General features: G+C 45.9%; 1 protein-coding gene across 1 annotated transcript in view; it reads left to right on the forward strand.

Annotated features, from left to right (window-relative positions):
* LOC139226230 (centrosomal protein of 95 kDa-like) overlaps window positions 1–21165 on the forward strand; it is a 59185-nt gene that overhangs the window by 16363 nt on the left and 21657 nt on the right. Inside the window, exons 10-14 of the mRNA XM_070856852.1 lie at window positions 1891–1976; window positions 9615–9805; window positions 10852–10993; window positions 12579–12693; window positions 19085–19261. Coding sequence (XP_070712953.1) covers window positions 1891–1976; window positions 9615–9805; window positions 10852–10993; window positions 12579–12693; window positions 19085–19261 — 711 coding nt within the window. The remainder of the gene's footprint in view (window positions 1–1890; window positions 1977–9614; window positions 9806–10851; window positions 10994–12578; window positions 12694–19084; window positions 19262–21165) is intronic.

The raw sequence follows: 21165 nt of genomic DNA on the forward strand, positions 1-21165 counted from the left end.
TCCAGTGCAGTACTGAAAGAGTGCTACGCTGTCGGAGGCTCAATTTCTTTTTGAGGAGACGTTAAACCAAGGCTCTGTTGGCCCTCTCAGGTGGACATAAAAGATTCCATGTCACTATTTGAAGAACAGCAGGGGAGTTATTCCTGGTGCCCTGGCCAATATTCATCCCTCAATCTGTTGAGCTGCGCGGTCACGCAGCGGTTTGGAGGTCCCGTGCAGGATGCTCAACAGCTTTACAATGGGAAAACCGCATATGCACGGAAATGTGAATGACCACGCAGCCCGTTAAAGGGGCAGTGCACCCCCAAAAAATGAGGGACCGTTGCCCTCACCCAACATCACCAAAACACAGATTATCTGGTCATCTATCGTACTGCTGTTTGCACTCGCTGTGCACAAATTGGCTGCTGCAGTCGTTCCCTACATTACAACATTGCCTATACTACAGGAGTACTTAAGCGAAAGGCTTTGTGATGTTTTGAGGTCATGAAAGGCCCTATCTAAAGGCAAAAGCAAAATACTGCAAATGCTGGAATCTGGAATAAAAACAGAAAATGCTGTAAATCTCAGCGGGTCAGGCAGCATCTGTGCAGAAAAAGTAGAGTTAATGTTTCTGGTCGATGACCCTTTGTCAGAACTGGAGAGTGTTTGGAAAGAACAGATTCTTAACAAGCACTGAAAGAAGGGGGAGGGGAAGAAAGAACAAGAGAAGGTCTGTGATGGGGTGGAAGACGGGAGAGATTAGAGAAACAAAAGGGATGATGGGCCAAATTGAAATTGTAATGCCAGGAGTTAGAAAAACATTAGTCAAGATAGAGTGTGAATGGTGGGATAATGCTCGGGGGTGGGGGGTGGGGGGCAGGAGCCAAAGATTGGCAGTGGTTATGCTCTGAAATTATTGAACTTGATGTATATAAAGGCATGTTTGTTCTTTTCTTTCTATTATGGTGGGAAATCAGCCTGGGAATAGTTACTGAATAAGACTGTGAAGGAGCTGAATTAAAATCTAGCATTGTTACTAACTTCCAGCTTGTTGCAGTAGGCTCATCCTTTTAACTCCTCGGGTCCTCTTTGGTCGTTTCACCCCACATGCCAGCCCCATTGATATGAACCCATCTCTTTTTGAAGCAAAATAGTGAGTTTGACCACTGAGATGCTGGTATAGTCATTGGAACAAAGTGCCACCTTACACCATGGAATGGCGAGACACCAATTCTCTGCTTGCAAGCAAGCACACTGCTCGAGTTCCTGATCTTGGCTGCATTTTTGTGCGAGACATTTGAGTGGAGATGGAGCAAGGAAAGTCCGAGGAGAAGTTTCTTGGCATGGCACTTGATGTGACGCTTTGCATTACCCCAAGTAGTCTACACAAGGTGTTGTCTCTGCTGCAGTTTTATGTATACTTCAGAGAAACCAAATGTGATAGAGTAGAATGCAGTCGCTTCCTGCTCCTTTTTTATATTTTCCATCTGGTTTCGTTCAACAGGCAGCAGCAACTCTCTCTCACCTCAACTAAGTGGCTGTCCTTCACTTGCGAGCCTGTACACGGAGCTTTATAACTGTAAAGTCTCAGCTGAGATTTATCCTTACGACCACGTGTGTGTACATCCAGCAGGTGGCGGTGATGGTGATGCATGGGCTCTCATTCCCTGTCCTAGGATATGGGCCCAGCTGCACGGTTCTGCCCATTAACCTGAGCTAAACTAGGGACAAATTTGGCCACCTCTGTTTTGTAGGCTATGTACACGTGTACCATTTAGTAGCTGAGCCATGGGGTGGGAGGGCTGGTATGGGACATAGTCTTAAGTGATGCTTAATTGCACAAAATATATCTTTTTAAATCCTTAAATGGTTTGTTCCAATTAATTCATTTATCTTTCTTTTTGGTAGACTCCATAAAAGAAGGTGCAGTGCAGGAGTCCCAATCGGCAGGACATGGTACAGAAAGGCATCAAGAATCACCGAGCAATGTAGCAGTTAGTATTGTACCCTCTAAAGTTTCGGGACCTTTTAACTTACATTTTTAAATCTCGGTATTTTGTTGCTAAATGTGTATATGTGAATTTGCAACAAATGCAAGACCAGCATGATGTAATTAAAAACAAAAAATACTGGAAATCTCAGCAGGTCAGCCAGTATCTGGAGCGAGAAACACAGTTAACATTTTGGGTCGATGACCCTTTGTCAGAACGTCGACAAAGGGTCATCGACCTGAAACGTTAACTCTGTTTCTCTCTTCCCCAGATGCTGCCTGACCCACTGAGATTTTGAGCATTTTCTGTTTTTATTTCAGAATCCAGCATCTGCAGTATTTTGCTTTTTGAACCAGCACGATGTATTTTGGTTCAGTGATTGAGGTGTTTGCAGCTTTAGGGATAGAATGCAAATCTCAGGAAATAAGTTTGCTTGTACAAAGCACTGATTCACCCCTACCCAGAATACTGTGTACCGCTCTGGGTTCTGTACCCACATCCTGGTCTTGAAGAAACTACAAAGACGGAAACTAAGAATGGGATTAGGTACCTGAACGATGGGAAAAGTAAGGTATTAAAGGTGTTTAGACTCGGAGAAAGTGATTATTTTTGAGGTAATTTAATATCTGAAATAAGGGAATGGATAAACTAGATCCCACAGAGATGTTCAATAGTAACAAGTTCTAGGACATGGAGACATGAAATCAAAATTAGATGAGAAAAGGTGATTATGCAGTTAAGATGTAACTTCTTCATGCAGAGGTGGTAAATGAGGGGAGGCAGTTGGAGTGGAGGATGTTATGAATTTGAAGAGGGTAATAAATATGTATTTGGGAGACTGAGCTATTGGAGGGTATCCAAGGTAAATGGCAGCTGTAACCTTTGGGACTGGGGCAGTATACTGTATTCGCTGCTCATGATGTGGTCTCCTCTACATTGGGGAGACCAAATGCAGATTGGGTGATCGCTTTGCTGAACGCCTCTGGTCGCTTGCCATTTTAATTCTCTGTCCAACTCCCACTTTGACCTCTCTGTCCTCGGCCTCATACTGTTCCAATGAAGCTCGCATAACAGTACCTCATCATTCGGTTAGGCACTTTATCATCATGATGGGCAGTCCCTTGAAATCGAGGAAGACTTGCTTCCACTCTAAAAGTGAGTTCTCAGGTGACTGTACAGTACTGAAGGCACTTTATAACCTTCCGGACTCGACATTGAGTTCAACAATTTCAAATCCTAACCTCTGCTCCCATTTCTTTCAGACAGCAGGAGCTCCTCTAGACCCACCTTTTTGTTTCTTTACTTGTCCCATTACCACCCCTTGCCTTGCACCATTATCCTTTTGTCATTTCATCACTTTTGCCTTCCATCTCCCGGCATGCTCTACTCCTTCCAGATGAGCGAGATGAGGTCATGTATTCGTGCCAATAGTGCTTCTCCACCATTCTTTAGTGTCTCAGCAGGGATTCCATCTGCTCCTGATGCCTTGTTCTTCAGCTGACAGATGACCTTTTCTACCTCATGCAGGGCTGGAGTTTTGCTGAGATGGTGACTGGTAGCATGCTGCGGATGGAGTTGAGGATACTTGTGTCAAAGGCAGGGTCTCGATTTAAGGAGATCTTCGAAGTGCTCCTTCCAGTGGACCCCGACTGCCTCGGTGTCCTTAATGAGTGTCTCCCCATTCTTGACCAGCAGTAGGGTGGGGCCTTGGGTGCTTAGGCTGTGGTGGGCTTAACTGCGGTGAAGAATCCTCGCATGTCATGGCTGTCGGCCAGCTACTGGATCTCCTGTGTGTTCTCCACCCACTGTCTATTCTTTAGGTGGCTTTTTTTTTTGTTGGACCTCTGCCTTCAGCCATCTGTAGAGTTGCTTTGCTGCTCCCAAATTGGGTTGTTGCTTTAAGTTTAGAAATGCCCTGTGCCTCCGGTTTGTTAACTCCTGGATCTCCTGGTCATTCTCATCAAAACAGTCTTGGTGTTTCCTGGTTGTGATCGAGCGCCTCTTCACAGGCGCTGGTTATGGTGGCCTGGAGGGCAGATCAAGCGCTGTGGGCACTCTGCGTCTCGGAGCCATCGAGGGTTGTCAGTGAGGCGCTGGCTGTATAGGGCTCTCTTAACTGGGTCTTTGAGTGCCCAGGCATTGATTTTTCTGCAGCATTGTTTCTGTTGCCATCGCTGCTTTGGGACTATATTATTGTTGATGACTGAACGGATTAGGTTATGGCCTGGCCAGCAGTCGTCGGCTCCTGTCATGACGTGGGTGATGCGCACGTCCTTGTGATCCCTCGCTCAGACAATGACATAGTCTAGCAGGTGCCAGTGCTTGGAGCGAGGGCGTTGCCGTGATGCCTTGTACATGTCCCTCTGGTGGAACAAGGTGTTCATGACCAGGTCGTGTTCTGGGCATTTTGTCAGTAGCAGGCAACTGTTGGAATTGGTTTTCCTTACCCCCTCTCTGCCGATCACGTCTTCCCAGCGGTCTGTATGCTTACCGACTCTGGCGTTGAAGTTGCCGAGGAGGATCAGTTTGTCGTCCCTAGGGACTCGGGACAGGGATTGTTCGAAGCTGGAGTAGAATTCCTCTTTTGCATCATCTGTTGCGTCGAGTGTTGGAGCATATGTGCTGATAACTGTAATGTACTGGTTCTGGGATAAGGTGAACCAGAGAGTCATGGAACCTTCGCTAATCCTGCAGGGGGAATCTCTGAGGCAGCCGACCAGCTCATTCTTGATGGCGAACCCACCTCCATGGAGGCAACATTCTTCTGGTTTATCCATCTTTTTAAAAAAAAAAAAAAAGTGGACAAGTCCGACTGTGGCAACTACAGAGGAATCTCCCTGCTGTCGGCCACTAGGGAAAGTCATCGCTAGGATCCTCCTCAATCGTCTTCTCCCTGTGGCTGAAGAGCTCCTCCCAGAGTCATAATGCGGATTCCGTCCACTAAGGGGTACAACGGACATGATCTTCATCTACAACAGAAATTCAGGGAACAGCACCAACTCTTGTACATGGCCGCCTTTGACCTCGCAAAGGCCTTTGACACTGTCAACCATGAGGGACTATGGAGCGTCGTCTCTGTTTCGGCTGCCCCCAAAAGTTTGCACCATCCTCCGCCTGCTCCACGACGATCTGCAAGCCGTGACCCTGACCAACGGATCCACCAAGGTCAAGCAGGACTGCATCATTGCGCCAATGCTCTTCTCGATCTTCCTTGCTGCAATGCTCCATCTCGCTCTCAAGCTCCCTGCTGGAGTGGAACAAAACTATAGAACCAATGGGAACCTGTTCAACCTTTGTCGCCTCCAGGCTAGATCCAAGGCCGTCCCATCCTCTGTCATCGAACTACAGTACGTGGACGACGTTTGCGTCTGCACACATTCAGAGGCTGAACTCCAAGCCTTCGTCAACATCTTCACCAAGGCGTACGAAAGCATGGGCCTTACACTAAACATCTGTAAGACAAGGGTCCTCCAGCAGCCTGACCCCACCACACAGCACTGCCCCCCCCGCCCCCGGTTATCAAAATCCATGGTGTGGCCTTGGACAACGTGGTTCACTTTCCATACCTTGGGAGCCTACTATCAGCAAGGGCAGACATGGACGACGAGGTCCAGTGTGCCAGCGCAGCCTTTGGTCACCTGAGGAAGAGAGTGTTTGAAGACCAGGACCTCAAATTTGGCACCAAGCTTATAGTCTACAGGGCAGTGGTGATACCCCCTATATGGCTGAGACATGGACCATATACAGTAGACACCTCAAATCGCTGGAGAAATACCACCAGTACTGCCTCCGCAAGATCCTGCAAATCCACTGGGAGGATAGGTGCACCAAAGTCGGTGTTCACGATCAAGCCAACATCCCCAGAATCAAAGCACTGACCACACTTGACCAGCTCCATTAGAATGGGCCACATCGTCCAAATGTCCAATACAAAACTCACTCCGGCATGGACTCACTGGAGCATCCGCGATGCTGAGGATGTTGTGAATAGCACGTTTAGTGAGTTGGTCACACCGCAGGTAAAGATTCCACAGGCAGATAGGGAATGGGTGACCATCAGGCAGACAGTGGAAGGAAGGTACTGCAGGGTTCCCTGCGGTCATCTCCCCTCCAAAACAGATATACCGTGTTGGGTGAGATGACTCATCAGGGGAGGGCAGTAGCAGCCAAGTTCATGGCACCATGGGTGGCTCTGCTGCAAGGAGGGCAGGAAAAAGAGTGCGAGAGCTATAGTGGTAGGGGCTTCTATTGTAAAGGGAATAGATAGGTGCTTCTGCAGTTGCAATCAAGATTCCAGGATGGTATGTTGCCTCCCTGGTGCAAGGGTCAAGGATGTCTCTGAGCAGCTGCAGGACATTCTGGAGGGGGGAGGGTGAACAGCCAGTTGTCGTGGTGCATATAGGTACTAACGATATAGGTAAAAAAATGGGATGAGGTCCTACAAGCTGAATTTAGAGAGCCAGGAGTTAAATTAAAAAGTAGGACCTCAAAGGTTGTAATCTCAGGATTGCTACCAGTGCCACATGCTATTCAGAGTAGAAATAGCAGGATAGTTACGATGAATATGTGGCTTAAGGAATGGTGCAAGAGGGAGGGATTCAAATCCCTGAGACATTGGAACCGGTTCTGTCTTCACTCAGGAAGAGACAAATAACCTTTTGGAAATATTAGGGGACTGAGAGTCTGGCGAGAAGGAAGAACTGAAGGAAATCCTTATTAGTCAGGATATTGTGTTAAGGAAATTGATGGGATTGAAAGCTGATAAATCCCCAGGGCCTGATAGTCTGCATCCCAGAGTACTTAAGGAAGTGGCCCTAGAAATAGTGGATGCATTGGTGGTCATTTTCCAACATCGAATAGACTCTGGATCAGTTCCTATGGATTGGAGGGTAGCTAATATAACCCCACTCTTTTAAAAAAGGAGGGAGAGAGAAAACGGGGAATTTTAGATGGGTTAGCCTGACCAGCAGTAGTGGGGAAAATGTTGCAATCAATTATTAAAGATGTAATAGCAGCGCATTTGGAAAGCAGTGACTGGATCGGTCCAAGTCAGCATGGATTTATGAAAGGGAAATCATGATTGACAAATCTTCTAGAATTTTTTGAGGATGTAACTAGTAGACTGGACAAGGGAGAACCAGTGCATTTGGACTTTCAAAAGTCTTTTGACAAGGTCTCACACAAGAGATTAGTGTGCAAAATTAAAGCACACGGTATTGGAGGTAATGTACTGACGTGGATAGAGAACTGGTTGGCAGACATGAAGCGGAGAGTCAGGATAAACGGGTCCTTTTCAGAATGGCAGGCAGTGACTAGTGGGGTACCGCAAGGTTCAGTGCTGGGACCCTGGCTATTTACAATATACATTAATGATTTAGACAAAGTAATTGAATGTAATATCTCCAAGTTTGCCGATGACACTAAGCTGGGTGGCAGTGTGAGCTGTGAGGAGGATGCTAAGAGGCTGCAGGGTGATTTGGACAGGTTAGGTGAGTGGTTAAATGAGTTGCAGTATAATGTGAGGTTATCCACTTTGGTGGCAAAAACAGGAAGGCAGAATATTATCTGTATAGTGACCGATTAGGAAAAGGGGATGTGCAACGAGACCTGGGTGTCATGGTACATCAGTCATTGAAAGTTGGCATGCAGGTACAGCAGGCGGTGAAGAAGGCAAATGGCATGTTGGCCTTCATAGCGAGAGGATTTGAGTATAGGAGCAGGGAGGTCTTACTGCAGCTGTACAGGGTCTTGGTGAGGTCACACCTTGAATATTGTGTACAGTTTTGGTCTCCTAATCTGAGGAAGGACATTCTTGTTATTGAGGGAGTACAGCGAAGGTTCACCAGACTGATTCCCGGGAAGGCAGGACTGACATATGAAGAAAGCCTGGATCGACGAGGCTTATATTCACTGGAATTTAGAAGAATGAGAGGGGATCTCATAGAAACATATAAAATTCTGATGGGATTGGACAGGTTAGATGCAGGAAGAATGTTCCCGATGTTGGGGAAGTCCAGAACCAGGGGTCACAGTCTTAAGGGTAAGGGGTAAGCCATTTAGGACTGAGATGAGGAGAAACTTCTTCACTGAGAATTGTGAACCTGTGGAATTCTCTACCACAGAAAGTTGTTGAGGCCAGTTTGTTAGATATATTCAAAAGGGAGTTAGATGTGGCCCTTGCGGCTAAAGAGATCAAGAGGTATGGAGAGAAAGTAGGAATGGGGTACTAAAGTTGCAAAAATGATCAACCATGATCCTATTGAATGGTGGTGCAAGCTTGAAGGGCCGAATGGCCTACTCCGGCACCTATTTTCTATGTTTCTTAAGAGCTCTACTCTGAACTCCTACACGGCAAGCGAGCCCCAGGTGGGCAGAGGAAACGTTTCAAGGACGCCCTCAAAGCCTCCCTGATAAAGTGCAACATCCCCACCGACACCTGGGAGTCCCTGGCCAAAGACCGCCCTAAGTGGAGGAAGTGCATCCGGGAGGGCGCTGAGCACCTCGAGTCTCATCGACAAGAACCTGCAGAAAACAAGCGCAGGCAGCGGAAAGAACGTGCGGCAAACCAGTTCCACCCACCCTTTCCTCAACGACTATCTGTCCCACCTGTAACAGAGATTGTAATTCCTGTATTGGACTGTACAGTCACCTGAGAAGACACCTTTGAGTGGAGAAGCAAGTCTTCCTCGATCTCGAGGGACTGCCTATGATGATGATGATGATTTGCCTTTCACTGATCTCTTGTTCTTTCCCTCCCTGGCTTTGTATTGTTTAAACACTGGTATTCTCCAGCCTTTTTCCATTCTGTTGAAAGGGCATCGATCTGAAACATTAACTCTGTTTCTCTTTCCACAGATGCTGCCTGACCTGAGTATTTTCAGCATTATCTCTCGTTATTTTATATTTGGGACTGGGACAGGTCTGATGGCTGGAAATAGTTTTTTCTGATCCCGTACACTCATATCCTCCCGAGGAAATTGAGAGATGTATTGGACTAGATACAAAGTTCACAGCTGTCTTATGCCACTTTGCTTTGATTACCTTCCAATAGCCTTGTGCCCTGGGGGAGGGGATTGATGGTGGGATTAGCTGAGGTATGCATCATGAATAACTGGTCATCTGGAACATTCTTGATTGACTCGGAGTCAGGAGCAGCGTGAATGTCCCAGGTTTTTTTTGTTGACATTGGTCATTTTTTTAAACTGTTTCTATTTTTCCCCCCCCACCTTTTGTAGTTTCTTCAAGGCCAGGATGTCCCATCTGTGGTACACCACTAGTAGTCAGAGGCTGGCGCATCAACTAATGATGGGGAAAGCAACCGATGAGCCTGTTGGACTTTTTGCATTTTTTGTTTCGTATGTTGATCATTATAAAGGACAAATGCTGCGGTCACTGGGAATTTAGAATTTTGCATTGTCTTTTTCTTCCCCTCTCTTTCTGTAATGTTACCACCACCTGGCCTGACATCTTCGCTAAGAGAATGGGATTCTCCCAGATAGCTGAACACTAGGAGGTGAAGCGCCCTGTCCTGCCGCAATCCCCTATGTTTAAAGCTGACGAACACATACTGCAACTATAGTCAAGTAAAACTGTGTTTAACTGAATGCTATTCCGAGTATTAATTCCCGTCTTGTATTGCAGAACGCCGTCAATGTACAGAAACGAGTTGCATTCCAAACCCAGCCAGATATCCGCTATATGACCATGCAGAGTAAAACTGACCAGTGGGATACAGTCTTGGAGGAAGATGGGGAGACTGACCAGTGGGAGGCTTCAGCAATACTCGACTCCAACCAGCATGGCTTCAGGAGTGAAGATAGTTCCCTTTCAAGGTATGTTTATGACTTGCTGTATTTGTTAATTGCTTTGCAAAGTATCTGGTGACATGAAAGAAAATACTTGCATTTATATACATGAGCTCCAGATGTCCCAAGCACTTCACATCCAATAAAGTACTTGGTCCAGTCTCAGTTCTAATGTAGGGAAACACGGCAGCCAGTTTCCATGCAAAGTCCCACGAACAGAAAATTTCACCAGATGATCTGTGTTAGCAATGTTGGTTGAGGGGATAGATATTGGCCAGGACACCAGGAGAACTCATTTATTCTTCGAAATAGTGCTATGGGATCTTTCATGTCCACCCGAAAGAGCAGAAGGTTTAACGTCTCATCCAAAAGAGGCACTCCCTCAGTGCTACACTGAAGTTTCAGCCTGGATTAAGTACTCCAGTCACGGGACTGGGGTTTGAACCCACAACTTTCTGACATATGGGAGAGAGTGCTATCCACTGAGCAATGGTGGACACTTCAAAAAGTGCCATATCTTGGGCCTTTAAATCGGAAAACAAAATACAAGTTGGATGAGAAAGAAAAACTGGTTGCGCCCTGGGTTGGAACCCGGTTTGCTTTTCATCTCGTCACCAAATCCAGCCCAGATTGCAACGACAAAACTCTTATCCTTTCGATGGCACTAAGGATACTAAGAAACTTTGAGTTTGTGTCCTTCTCAACCCAGTTCCTCCTGTGCATGGGCAGCACAAAATTAGCATTTTAATTTGGCCACTTGCTCAAACTGTACAAGGATGGCTTGGTAGGGGCACTCTCACTGTGGCTGGGGTCTAGTCATAACTTTAAGGCATTTAAGAACAATTACTCCTCGATATCCAACCTGGACTTGATGGTGACACCAGTTGCCAAAAGTAACGAATTTAGTAGGGCAAACATCCCAGCCTTGATGACTAGAAAATTCCCCCAGAAAGTCAGAAGTTAAGCAGTAGGGTTTGATTTTAACTGTTTAAAATTGACGTGAGATTGTATGAAAATGCTACAGTCTCCAGTTTTTTTTATAAAAGTAATCGAAACTTCTTCATTTTCTGTAGTAACCGCAAAGATCAAAGTCACCTCAGCGCTTCATTTAGAAATGGATCTCTCTCTCGCCGAAGAGCACAGAATATTCTCGCAGAGGAGGAGCTGCAAGATGTATCCGAAAAGCTGACTCAAAAGCTGCAACAACTCGATATGGTAAGGCTTGCGTTCAAAAAGCTGTGTGAGAGGAATATCCCTTCCTGCAATTAGTGACTAATCAGACAAAACTAATGTTTGACAAAAAATAATGGTGCAGTCGGTGAGTTGTGTCCTTTGAGTGAGGCCACTAGATGGAATGTTGCATAGCAGAAAGGCCCCATCAGCATACAAGCCCCACTGTGCTGATTATGACAGACAGTGCTGTCATCCTGATGGAACGAGGTGGGGAACGCCAAATGGGAAATCAAATAAGGCTGCTGCTGGGTTTTTTGTTCCAAGAAACTTCTCCTTTAATACTGCCAGTGGTTAATGTCTGACACTGAGGTCCAGAGGTTTATGTGTATCTGTCGTGTTTCAGAAATTGGCCAGAAAGCATACATAAAGGATCCTTGGCTTTATAAATCGAGGCATAGGGGCCGGATTTTTGGCTTTTGGGGTTTTCAGTGAAAACTGTAGCGATACGTGAAACTTGCCATTTTTGCTGCGCTACCGTTTTCAGCCCGAACTTTCGGTCTTTACATCTGTGTCAGTAAGGGAGGCGTTGCACAAGCATTCGTGGTGCAAACCATGAGTTTCGGCAACCTTAGTCCAGGAGCACTCCGAAAGAGGCCTTGGGGGTGTGGGGGGGGGGGGGAAATAATTCCAAAATCATTTACAAGACCCTTAACTATCGAATCGGCAAAATTAAAAAAATAAAATCTTTAACCTAACTTTTTTTGTTGCAGGTTTTCATGCTGCTGGTAGGGTCGCTATTCTGGGCATGGCGTACGGGTTGGGAGAGTGCCGAAACTCTGATGCAAACGCAATCTGTGTCGTCACACGTCGGCACACCTCTCCACGGCGGTACTTGAAAGCGCTGCTGCAAACAGATACCCAAGGATCCCGCCCAGGGCTTTGCGACCGGGTTTTCGCCACGGAGGGTCAAAGCGCGGCGAGAACCCGGTCGCAAACCTGCCAAAAATCCGGCCCATAGAGCGCAAAAGCAAGGAAGTTATGCTAAACCTTTTTATAAATCACTGATTGGAGTACTGTGTCCAATTCGGGGCACCGCACCTTTAGGAAGAATGTCCATCCTTTTAACAGGGTACAGAGGAGATTTACTAGAAGGGTGCCAGGGATGAAAGATTTTAGTTACATGGAGAGACTAGAGAGACTGGAGGTTTTCCACAATGACGAGGTTAAGGGGAAGATTTGATAGAGGGGTTTTGATAGAGCGATAAGGAGAAATTGTTTCCAGTGGCAAGAAGGGTCGGTAACCAGAGGACACAGATTTAAGGTAATTGGCAAAGGAGCCACATGGGAGGTTAGCAGATTACTTTACGCAGCGAGTTGTTATGATTGGGAACGCACTGCCTGAAAGGGTGGTGGAAGCAGATTCAATAATAACTTTCAAAGGGGAATTGGATAAATACTTGAAGGGGGAAAGAGTAGGGGAGTGGGACTAATTGGATAGCTCTTTCAAACTGCAGACTTGATGGGCCGAATGGCTTCCTTCGCTGCAGTATCATTCAATAATGCTATGATTCTAAGAAGTGCTGATATGTAGAGCTGTGTACTAATTGACTGGTTTTATCATTAACAGATGTTGAAACAAGCCATGAGTGACAAACATGAAGATCGTGACTCCAAGGAAGAAGATAAATTATCTCAACACAGTGACAGCATCACAGAATATCGAAGAATTCAACGTTTGCCAGGTAATAAACACCTCATTCAGGAGAAAATCTCAAACCTGTTAAACTGCTTCCAAAGTGAGTCTCATTATGATTATATATTTTCATAAATTTTATTAATAACAATATTTAGGGCAGGGCAATGAGCTATGAAGGCTCACTGATTCTGATAGCGTGAATCTTTGGAGTTAACGCACGCAAATGAAAGGCTCTAATCTGCTGAAACTCCCTTGGATTATTGGCTATGTCTCTTGTCAGTCATTTGGTTTCCTTGGGTTCAGTAACTGCTCCAAGCTAGTTGATGTCATCAGCACTTGCTAAGGAAAGACGTTCATGTAAAGGCTTCATGTAAATTCATGACCAGGCTTTCATGTAAAGCATGGACCCTGACTAGTCTGTGATGTGGTTGGGTTTCTGTATCACTCTGCACTTGCCCACATTTTCTCAGCAACAGAAATAACGTTTTCTGAAATGATAGCCCTTTTAAATGGCTGACACCGGCTTTTGGAAGAAAGGAGAGGGGTCCCTGGGAGTGTGAAGGTGAAGGATTGGGTTGGCACAAATGGGAATGAATGTAGCACTAAATGCAGGTGATCCCCTACGCAGGAAAAAAAAATGAAGTGCTGAGTGAATTTTAAAATGCTGCAATCCTAGATTTCTGTCACCAACCTATTGCCATCCACCAACTCAACTCAACGAGGACCTCTACTGTTGGAAGCCCAGTGCTGCAGAATTATAGCACAAGATAGTGCTTTGTAAATATAGTCCCCACCACTTAAAGCGGGTGTGTTCGTACAAATGCAATTCGCCCGTTATAAGCGATGGCCGATTATAACCTGACGGCCTAGACTAGCGGGGAGCGGGAGCACGCTATCCCCCACTGTCTACCTTCACCAGCTTTTCACATTGCAAACAGTAGATTTTAAATCATCGACACAACACATCCGGCAGTGCTGGGCTGCAGTGCCTGATCTCTTGTATCATTTAATCTGCAATACAGTACACTGAGAGGGGGAGTGGGACTAGCTGAGAGCCGGCACGGGCTCGAAGGGCCGAATGGCCTTCTGTGCTGTAACCATTCTATGATTCTAACTTCCTGGCTAATACTATGCAATTGTAAAGGGAGGTTTAATTGATATGGCAAAACCTAACCATTTGAATGTAGGCAAATGCAAAACCATTGTGCCTTGAAGAAAACTCGTAATTCAACTTCTGATGTTTAGTCATCAGAGGCGGTCCCTCGAACGAGGATGACTTGCTTCCACGAGTTCACAGGTGTTTTGATGAAGGACCCGATGTTCCAATCCTGAACTCCAATTGACTGGGTGGAAGATGCCTGTGTGTGAATTTTTTTTAACGTGTGGTGACTGTTGCACATCAGCCACCACACGGGCTTGACAGAAACATAGAAAATAGGTGCAGGAGTAGGCCATTCGGCCCTTCGAGCCTACACTGCCATTCAATGAGTTCATGGCTGAACATGCAACTTCAGTACCCCACTCCTGCTTTCTCGCCATACCCCTTGATCCCCCTAGTAGTAAGGACTACATCTAACTCATTTTTTAATATATTTAGTGAATTGGCCTCAACAACTTTCTGTGGTAGAGAATTCCACAGGTTCACCACTCTCTGGGGGAAGAAGTTTCTCCTCATCTCGGTCCTAAATGGCTTACCCCTTATCCTTAGACTGTGACCCCTGGTTCTGGACTTCCCCAACATTGGGAACATTCTTCCTGCATCTATCCTGTCTAAACCCGTCAGAATTTTAAACGTTTCTATGAGATCCCCCCTCATTCTTCTGAACTCCAGTGAATACAAGCCCAGTTGATCCAGTCTTTCTTGATAGGTCAGTCCCGCCATCCCGGGAATCAGTCTGGTGAACTTTCGCTGCACTCCCTCAATAGCAAGAACGTCCTTCCTCAAGTTAGGAGACCAAAACTGTATACAATACTCCAGGTGTAGCCTCACCAAGGCTCTGTACAACTGTAGCAACACCTCCCTGCCCCTGTACTCAAATCGCCTCACTGAAGGCCAACATGCCATTTGCTTTCTTAACTGCCTGCTGTACCTGCATGCCAACCTTCAATGACTGACGTACCATGACACCCAGGTCTCGTTGCACTTTTCCTAATCTGTCACCATTCAGATAATAGTCTGTGTCTCTGTTTTTACAACCAAAGTGGACAACCTCACATTTATCCACATTATACTTCATCTGTCATACATTTGCACACTCACCGAACCTATCCAAGTCACTCTGCAGCCTCATGGCTCACACTGCCACCCAACTTAGTGTCATCCGCAAATTTGGAGATACTACATTTAATCTCCTAGTCTAAATCATTAATGTATAGTGTAAACAGCTGGGGCCCCAGCACAGAACCTTGCGGTACCCCACTAGTCACTGCCTGCCATTCTGAAAAGTACCCATTTACTCCTACTCTTTGCTTCCCGTCTGCCAACCAGTTCTCAATCCATGTCAGCACACTACCCCCAATCCCATGTGCTTTAACTTTGCACATTAATCTCTTATGTGGGACCTTGTCGAAAGCCTTCTGAAAGTCCAAATACACCACATCAACTGGTTCTCCCTTGTCCACTCTATTGGAAACATCCTCAAAAAATTCCAGAAGATTTGTCAAGCATGATTTCCCTTTCACAAATCCATGCTGACTTGGACCTATCATGTCACCTCTTTCCAAATGCGCTGCTATGACATCCTTAATAATTGATTCCATCATTTTACCCACTACCGATGTCAGGCTGACCGGTCTATAATTCCCTGTTTTCTGTCTCGCTCCTTTTTTAAAAAGTGGGGTTACATTGGCTACCCTCCACTCCACAGGAACTGATCCAGAGTCTATGGAATGTTGGAAAATGACTGTCAATGCATCCGCTATTTCCAAGTCCACCTCCTTAAGTGCTCTGGGATGCAGTCCATCAGGCCCTGGGGATTTATCGGCCTTCAATCCCATCAATTTCCCCAACACAATTTCCTGACTAATAAGGATTTCCCTCAGTTCCCCCTCCTTACTAGACCCTCTGACCCCTTTTATATCCGGAAGGTTGTTTGTGTCCTCCTCAGTGAATATCGAACCAAAGTACTTGTTCAATTGGTCTGCCATTTCTTTGTTCCCAGTTATGACTTCCCCTGATTCTGACTGCAGGGGACCTACGTTTGTCTTTACTAACCTTTTTCTCTTTACATGTCTATAGAAGCTTTTAAAGTTCCCTGCAAGCTGCTTCTCGTACTCCATTTTCCCTGCCCTAATCAAACGCTTTGTCGTCTTCTGCTGAGTTCTAAATTTCTCCCAGTCCCCTGGTTCACTGCTATTTCTGGCCAATTTATATGCCACTTCCTTGGCTTTAATATCCCTGATTTCCCTTGATAGCCACGGTTGAGCCACCTTCCCTTTTTTATGTTTACGCCAGACAGGGATGTACAATTGTTGTAGTTCATCCATGTGGTCTCTAAATGTCTGCCATTGCCCATCCACAGTCAACTCCTTAAGTATCTTTCGCTAATCTATCCTAGCCAATTCACGTCTCATACCTTCAAAGTTACCCTTCTTTAAGTTCTGGACCATGGTCTCTGAATTAACTGTTTCCTTCTCCATCCTAATATAGAATTCCACCATATTATGGTCACACTTCCCCAAGGGGCCTCGCACAACGAGATTGTTAATGAATCCCCTCTCTCATTACACAACACCCAGTCTAAGATGGCCTCCCCCCTAGTTGGTTCCTCGACCTATTGGTCTAGAAAACCATCCCTTATGCACTCCAGGAAATCCCCTTCCACTGTATTGTTTCCGGTTTGGTTAGCCCAATCTATATGCATATTAGTCACCCATGATAACTGCTGCACCTTTATTGCATGCACCCCTAATTTCCTGTTTGATGCCCTCCCCAACATCACTACTACTGTTTGGAGGTCTGTACACAACTCCCACTAGCGTTTTCTGCCCTTTGGTATTCCGTAGCTCCACCCATACCGATTCCACATCATCCAAGCTAATGTCCTTCCTTACAATTGCATTAATTTCCTCTTTAACCAGCAATGCTACCCCGCCTCCTTTTCCTTTCTGTCTATCCTTCCTAAATGTTGAATACCCTTGGATGTTGAGTTCCCAGCCTTGGTCACCCTGGAGCCATGTCTCCGTGATGCCAACCACATCGTATCCATTAACTGCTATCTGCACAGTTAATTCGTCCACTTTATTCCGAATACTCCTCGCATTGAGGCACAGAGCTTTCAGGCTTGCCTTTTTATTACACTTTGACCCTTTTAAAATTTTACTGTACAGTGGCCCTTTTTGTTTTTTGCCTTGGGTTTCTCTGCCCTCCACTTTTACTCATCTCCTTTCTGTCTTTTGCTTCTGTCTCCATTTTGTTTCCCTCTTTCTCCTTGATTGGTTCCCATCCCCCTGCCATATTAGTTTAACTCCTCCCCAACAGCACTAGCAAACACTCCTCCTAGGACATTGGTTCCGGTCCTGCCTCGGTGCAGACCGTCCGGTTTGTACTGGTCCCACCTTCCCCAGAACCGGTTCCAATGCCCCAGAAATTTGAATCCCTCCCTGCTGCACCACTGCTCAAGCCATGTATTCATCTGAGCTATCCTGCGATTCCTACTCTGACTGGCACTGGTAGCAATCACGAGATTACTACTTTTGAGGTCCTACTTTTTAATTTAGCTCCTTAAATTCGTCTCGTAGGACCTCATCCCGTTTTTTACCTATATCGTTGGTACCAATGTGCACCACGACAACTGGCTGTTCATCCTCCCTTTTCAGAATGTCCTACACCTGCTCCGAGACATCCTTGACCCTTGCACCAGGGAGGCAACATACCATCCTGGAGTTTCGGTTGCGGCCACAAAAACGCCTATCTATTCCCCTTACAATTGAATCCCCTGTCACTATTGCTCTCCCACTCTTTTTCCTGCCCTCCTGTACAGCAGAGCCAGCCACGGTGCCTTGAACTTGGCTGCTGCTGCCCTCCCCTGGTAAGTCATCCCCCCCCCCAACAGTACCCAAAGCGGTTTTGCAGGGGGATGACCGCAGGGGACCCCTGCACTACCTTCCTTGCACTGCTCTTCCTGTTGGTCTTCCATTCCCTATCTGGCTGTGGACCCTTCACCTGCGGTAAGACCAACTCGCTACACATGCTACTCACGTCATTCTCAGCATCGTGGATGCCCCAGAGTGAATCCACCCTCGGCTCCAGTTCTGCAACGCGGTCCGTCAGGAGCTGGAGGCGGATACACTTCCCGCACACTTGTCGTCCTGAGTTCCCTGAGTTCCCACATGGTACAGTAGGAGCATATCACGTGTCCGAGCTCTCCTGCCATGACTTAACCTTTAGATACGCTTAATTTGACGACAACAATGTTAACAGGTTACTTACTGATATGAAAAAGAAAAGCTACTGGCCAATCACTTACCCCTTTGGCTGTGATGTCACCTTTTGCTTTCTTTCTACTTCTTTTTTGCTTTTTCTCCCGGCTGGAGCTGTACGAGCTCCGCCTTTTATAAGCCGCTCCGACACCACGCACTCCTGCCGCCGCTGGGCCTTTATAGGCCTCCCGACGCCACGCACTCCCGCCTCTCGGACTGCCGCCGCCTCTCGCTGCCAGCTGGGCCTTTATAGGCCGCTCCGACACCACACGCTCCCGCCTCTCGGACTGCCGCCGCCTCTCGCAGAGCTAGGTCTTGGTCCAGTGGCAAGGGTTAGCAAACACGACTGAAGACCTGCTGTGCTGCACGGAACTAGTGCACACGCATATCAGTGTGGGCTGGCCCGTGCTGCCCCTGGACCCTCAGCTCTTCTGGGCCCCGTACCCTCACCTGTCCTCCGCCACGATCTCTCGCCACTCCTCTGCCATAAACATTCACCGCATCTCTCACAAACACTTGCCGCCCCGGTTTTCCCACTCCTCTGTACCTGCTGCTGTTTCTGCCCACCCTCCAAAACGGCGACCGGGGTTTTAATGACGTCACCCATCTCAAAATCCTTGGAACAGTTCATGCTGGAGGTTGATGTTTAGTACGGCTATTTCAGGAACACCACCAAGCAGAATGAACTGTAATTAGGAATATCTAATTTATGGATATTTGGAACTGGTAAGTAAACACAGCAGTTTCTGCCCAAAATAAACCGAGCACTGCAATAGCCGGCAACTTGGCTAGTGCAAATGGATAATGGTTATCGCTTCCTTGGACAATATAAGTGACTGCCAGTTTTAAACGTGGATGATTTTTAAGTGGTGGTTTTTACTAAAATAACAATGTTTTGAAACTGACACTTCCTGAATGAGAACAATTAATAAATATATAATCTATCATCTTTAAAATTGTAATGTTTGAAAATACTAGACGAGTATGATTGCTTTTTTTCTTCACCCAATATAAAGCCACAACACCCACCAGGAAGACAGCCCGTGCTCGCTCCCTTTCTCCATCACCAACTCGACGTGCTCTACCAGCTGAGTTTGAAGATGCTCTCAACAAAGACTCAAAGGGACAAATGAGGAGAATTCGCAGAGAGCTGCAACAAGAAATGGGCCAGCAAAGGATGAAAGCAAAGGCAAGTTACAGTTAAACCCAGAATCTGACAAATTCTTAACCAAGCATAAACTTTATTCCGTTTGTAGCACCTTGAATGTATATGCACCCTTAAAGAACCACTTGAAAGACCATGTGCCATCCTGCTCATGATGCAGCTTGAGAGAAACATCAAGCTAGTATACTTAACCACCTTCCAAAGTAATGTAAACAATGGTTTTTGTAAATACATTGGCATTTCAGCATTTTATACTGTACCTTTTTATTGGTGTGGAAATGTATACAATGTTCAGTTATCTTGTCATGGGTCACTTTGATTTATATGCATTGTTCCGTTCCATATTGCAGTCACTTCCTCCAGGCCTCAGTTATATGAATGTGAGACTCCTTTGCATTTTAAGTGGTCTTCAAGTTTCATTTTTTTTTAAACACTTTTTAAAAAAAAAAGAGTTCTGTGCAAGTGTACTTTGTGACTTACATTTTGTTTTAAACCACTTTAGTAATGTGTTTCTGAAGTGGTACAGTTTGAGCTCGACTGTAATGATTAATGGAGTCGCACCAAAGTTCTTCTGCCTGGTGTCCTCTACTGTTCTAATGTTTATTAGATGACTTAACCGAAGGTTACAGACTACATTTAATTGTATTGAAGTGAGATGCTCTTGAGAGGATGCCATTCAGGGAAACAGTCAAAGTATTGGCACCTGTGTGAACAATATTCAGTGTCCAATGTTAAGGTTAGGCATATTTTACAATGGAAGCAAGAGTGTATTGCCATGGAAACAGCAGGAGAGAGGTGAGTACGGCTGTTGACTCTTCATTGAAAATGTGACCTCGCGTTTATGGCCTCGGCAATCAGAATCCTGGATGGTTGGACAGATAAAACATAGAATCCAGATGGAAATGGTACAATTTGCTGCATATTTACAGACCACAAAACACTGGAGATGAGGTCGAGGTGACTTGTGGACGAGTTAAGAGATTTGAGGTTTTTAAAAGTCTAGGAAGGTTTCTGAATGGGAAAAGTCCATTTCCTCTGCTTGGGGAGTCAGTGGCAAGGGGTCATTTCATTTAAAATTTTCACAGTGAAGAAAACATCAAGGAGAAACGTCTACGCAAAGAATGTTGGAGCTTCTAATGTTTACTTTTTGCTCAAAAGATGCAATGCCGCCTGCCTCAAATGCTCCCATGGGAAAGCTGATTCCATCCTTTTTTTAAGGGAAGAGTCACCAAGCATTTCAAGCAGAGAAATGCAGGGCTGTGGTCTTTGAGAAAGTGTGGGACAGTTGGATTAGTTAGAAATGACTAACAAACAACTTGTTGGGCTGAATGGATTCCTCCTGTGCTATAAACTTCTATGACTTTCAGTGCCAGGAAATGATGATCTGGAGGAATAGACACTTGCCCCCAACAACTGTTTCCTTTTTGAATTTGCAGTTGTGGTTTTTTTTTTGTACCACTGGGTTCGCACATTTGAATTTTGTGGGCCGAGTGGTTTGGAAAAGTTGGTTCTTGTTGGTGCTTTGTCGTTTGGTGGGATTGGAGTTAGGCCACCAATGTGGGAGTGCCACTGAGGGCCCAGCTGTTCAACCCTCAAAGTTCCAACAGGCGAACCCCCGCAGCATCAAAAGCCTGGCAACAGCAGGACCGTGAATCACTCCGACTCTGTGGGCTGTAGTTTGGATGATCCAATGGAGCCTGCTCTATATTATATTTCTGTATGTCGGCTGTATTTACAAAAAAAAATATGGAATAGATTCAGTCCAGGAAGCTGCTGAAGTGGTGATTGGGTCACAGAACAATTTCTCCAAAGCCTCTGCTCCCAACCACCACCAGGGTCAATGCTTACGGACATCCTTTCTTATTACAGCCATCTCCAGTTGTACACCAATAAAACTAGTGGGTTGACTGCCCTTTTGTTTCTATTTCTGTG

Source organism: Pristiophorus japonicus, chromosome 16 (assembly GCF_044704955.1).
Source record: "Pristiophorus japonicus isolate sPriJap1 chromosome 16, sPriJap1.hap1, whole genome shotgun sequence".
Taxonomy (NCBI): Eukaryota; Metazoa; Chordata; class Chondrichthyes; family Pristiophoridae; genus Pristiophorus; species Pristiophorus japonicus.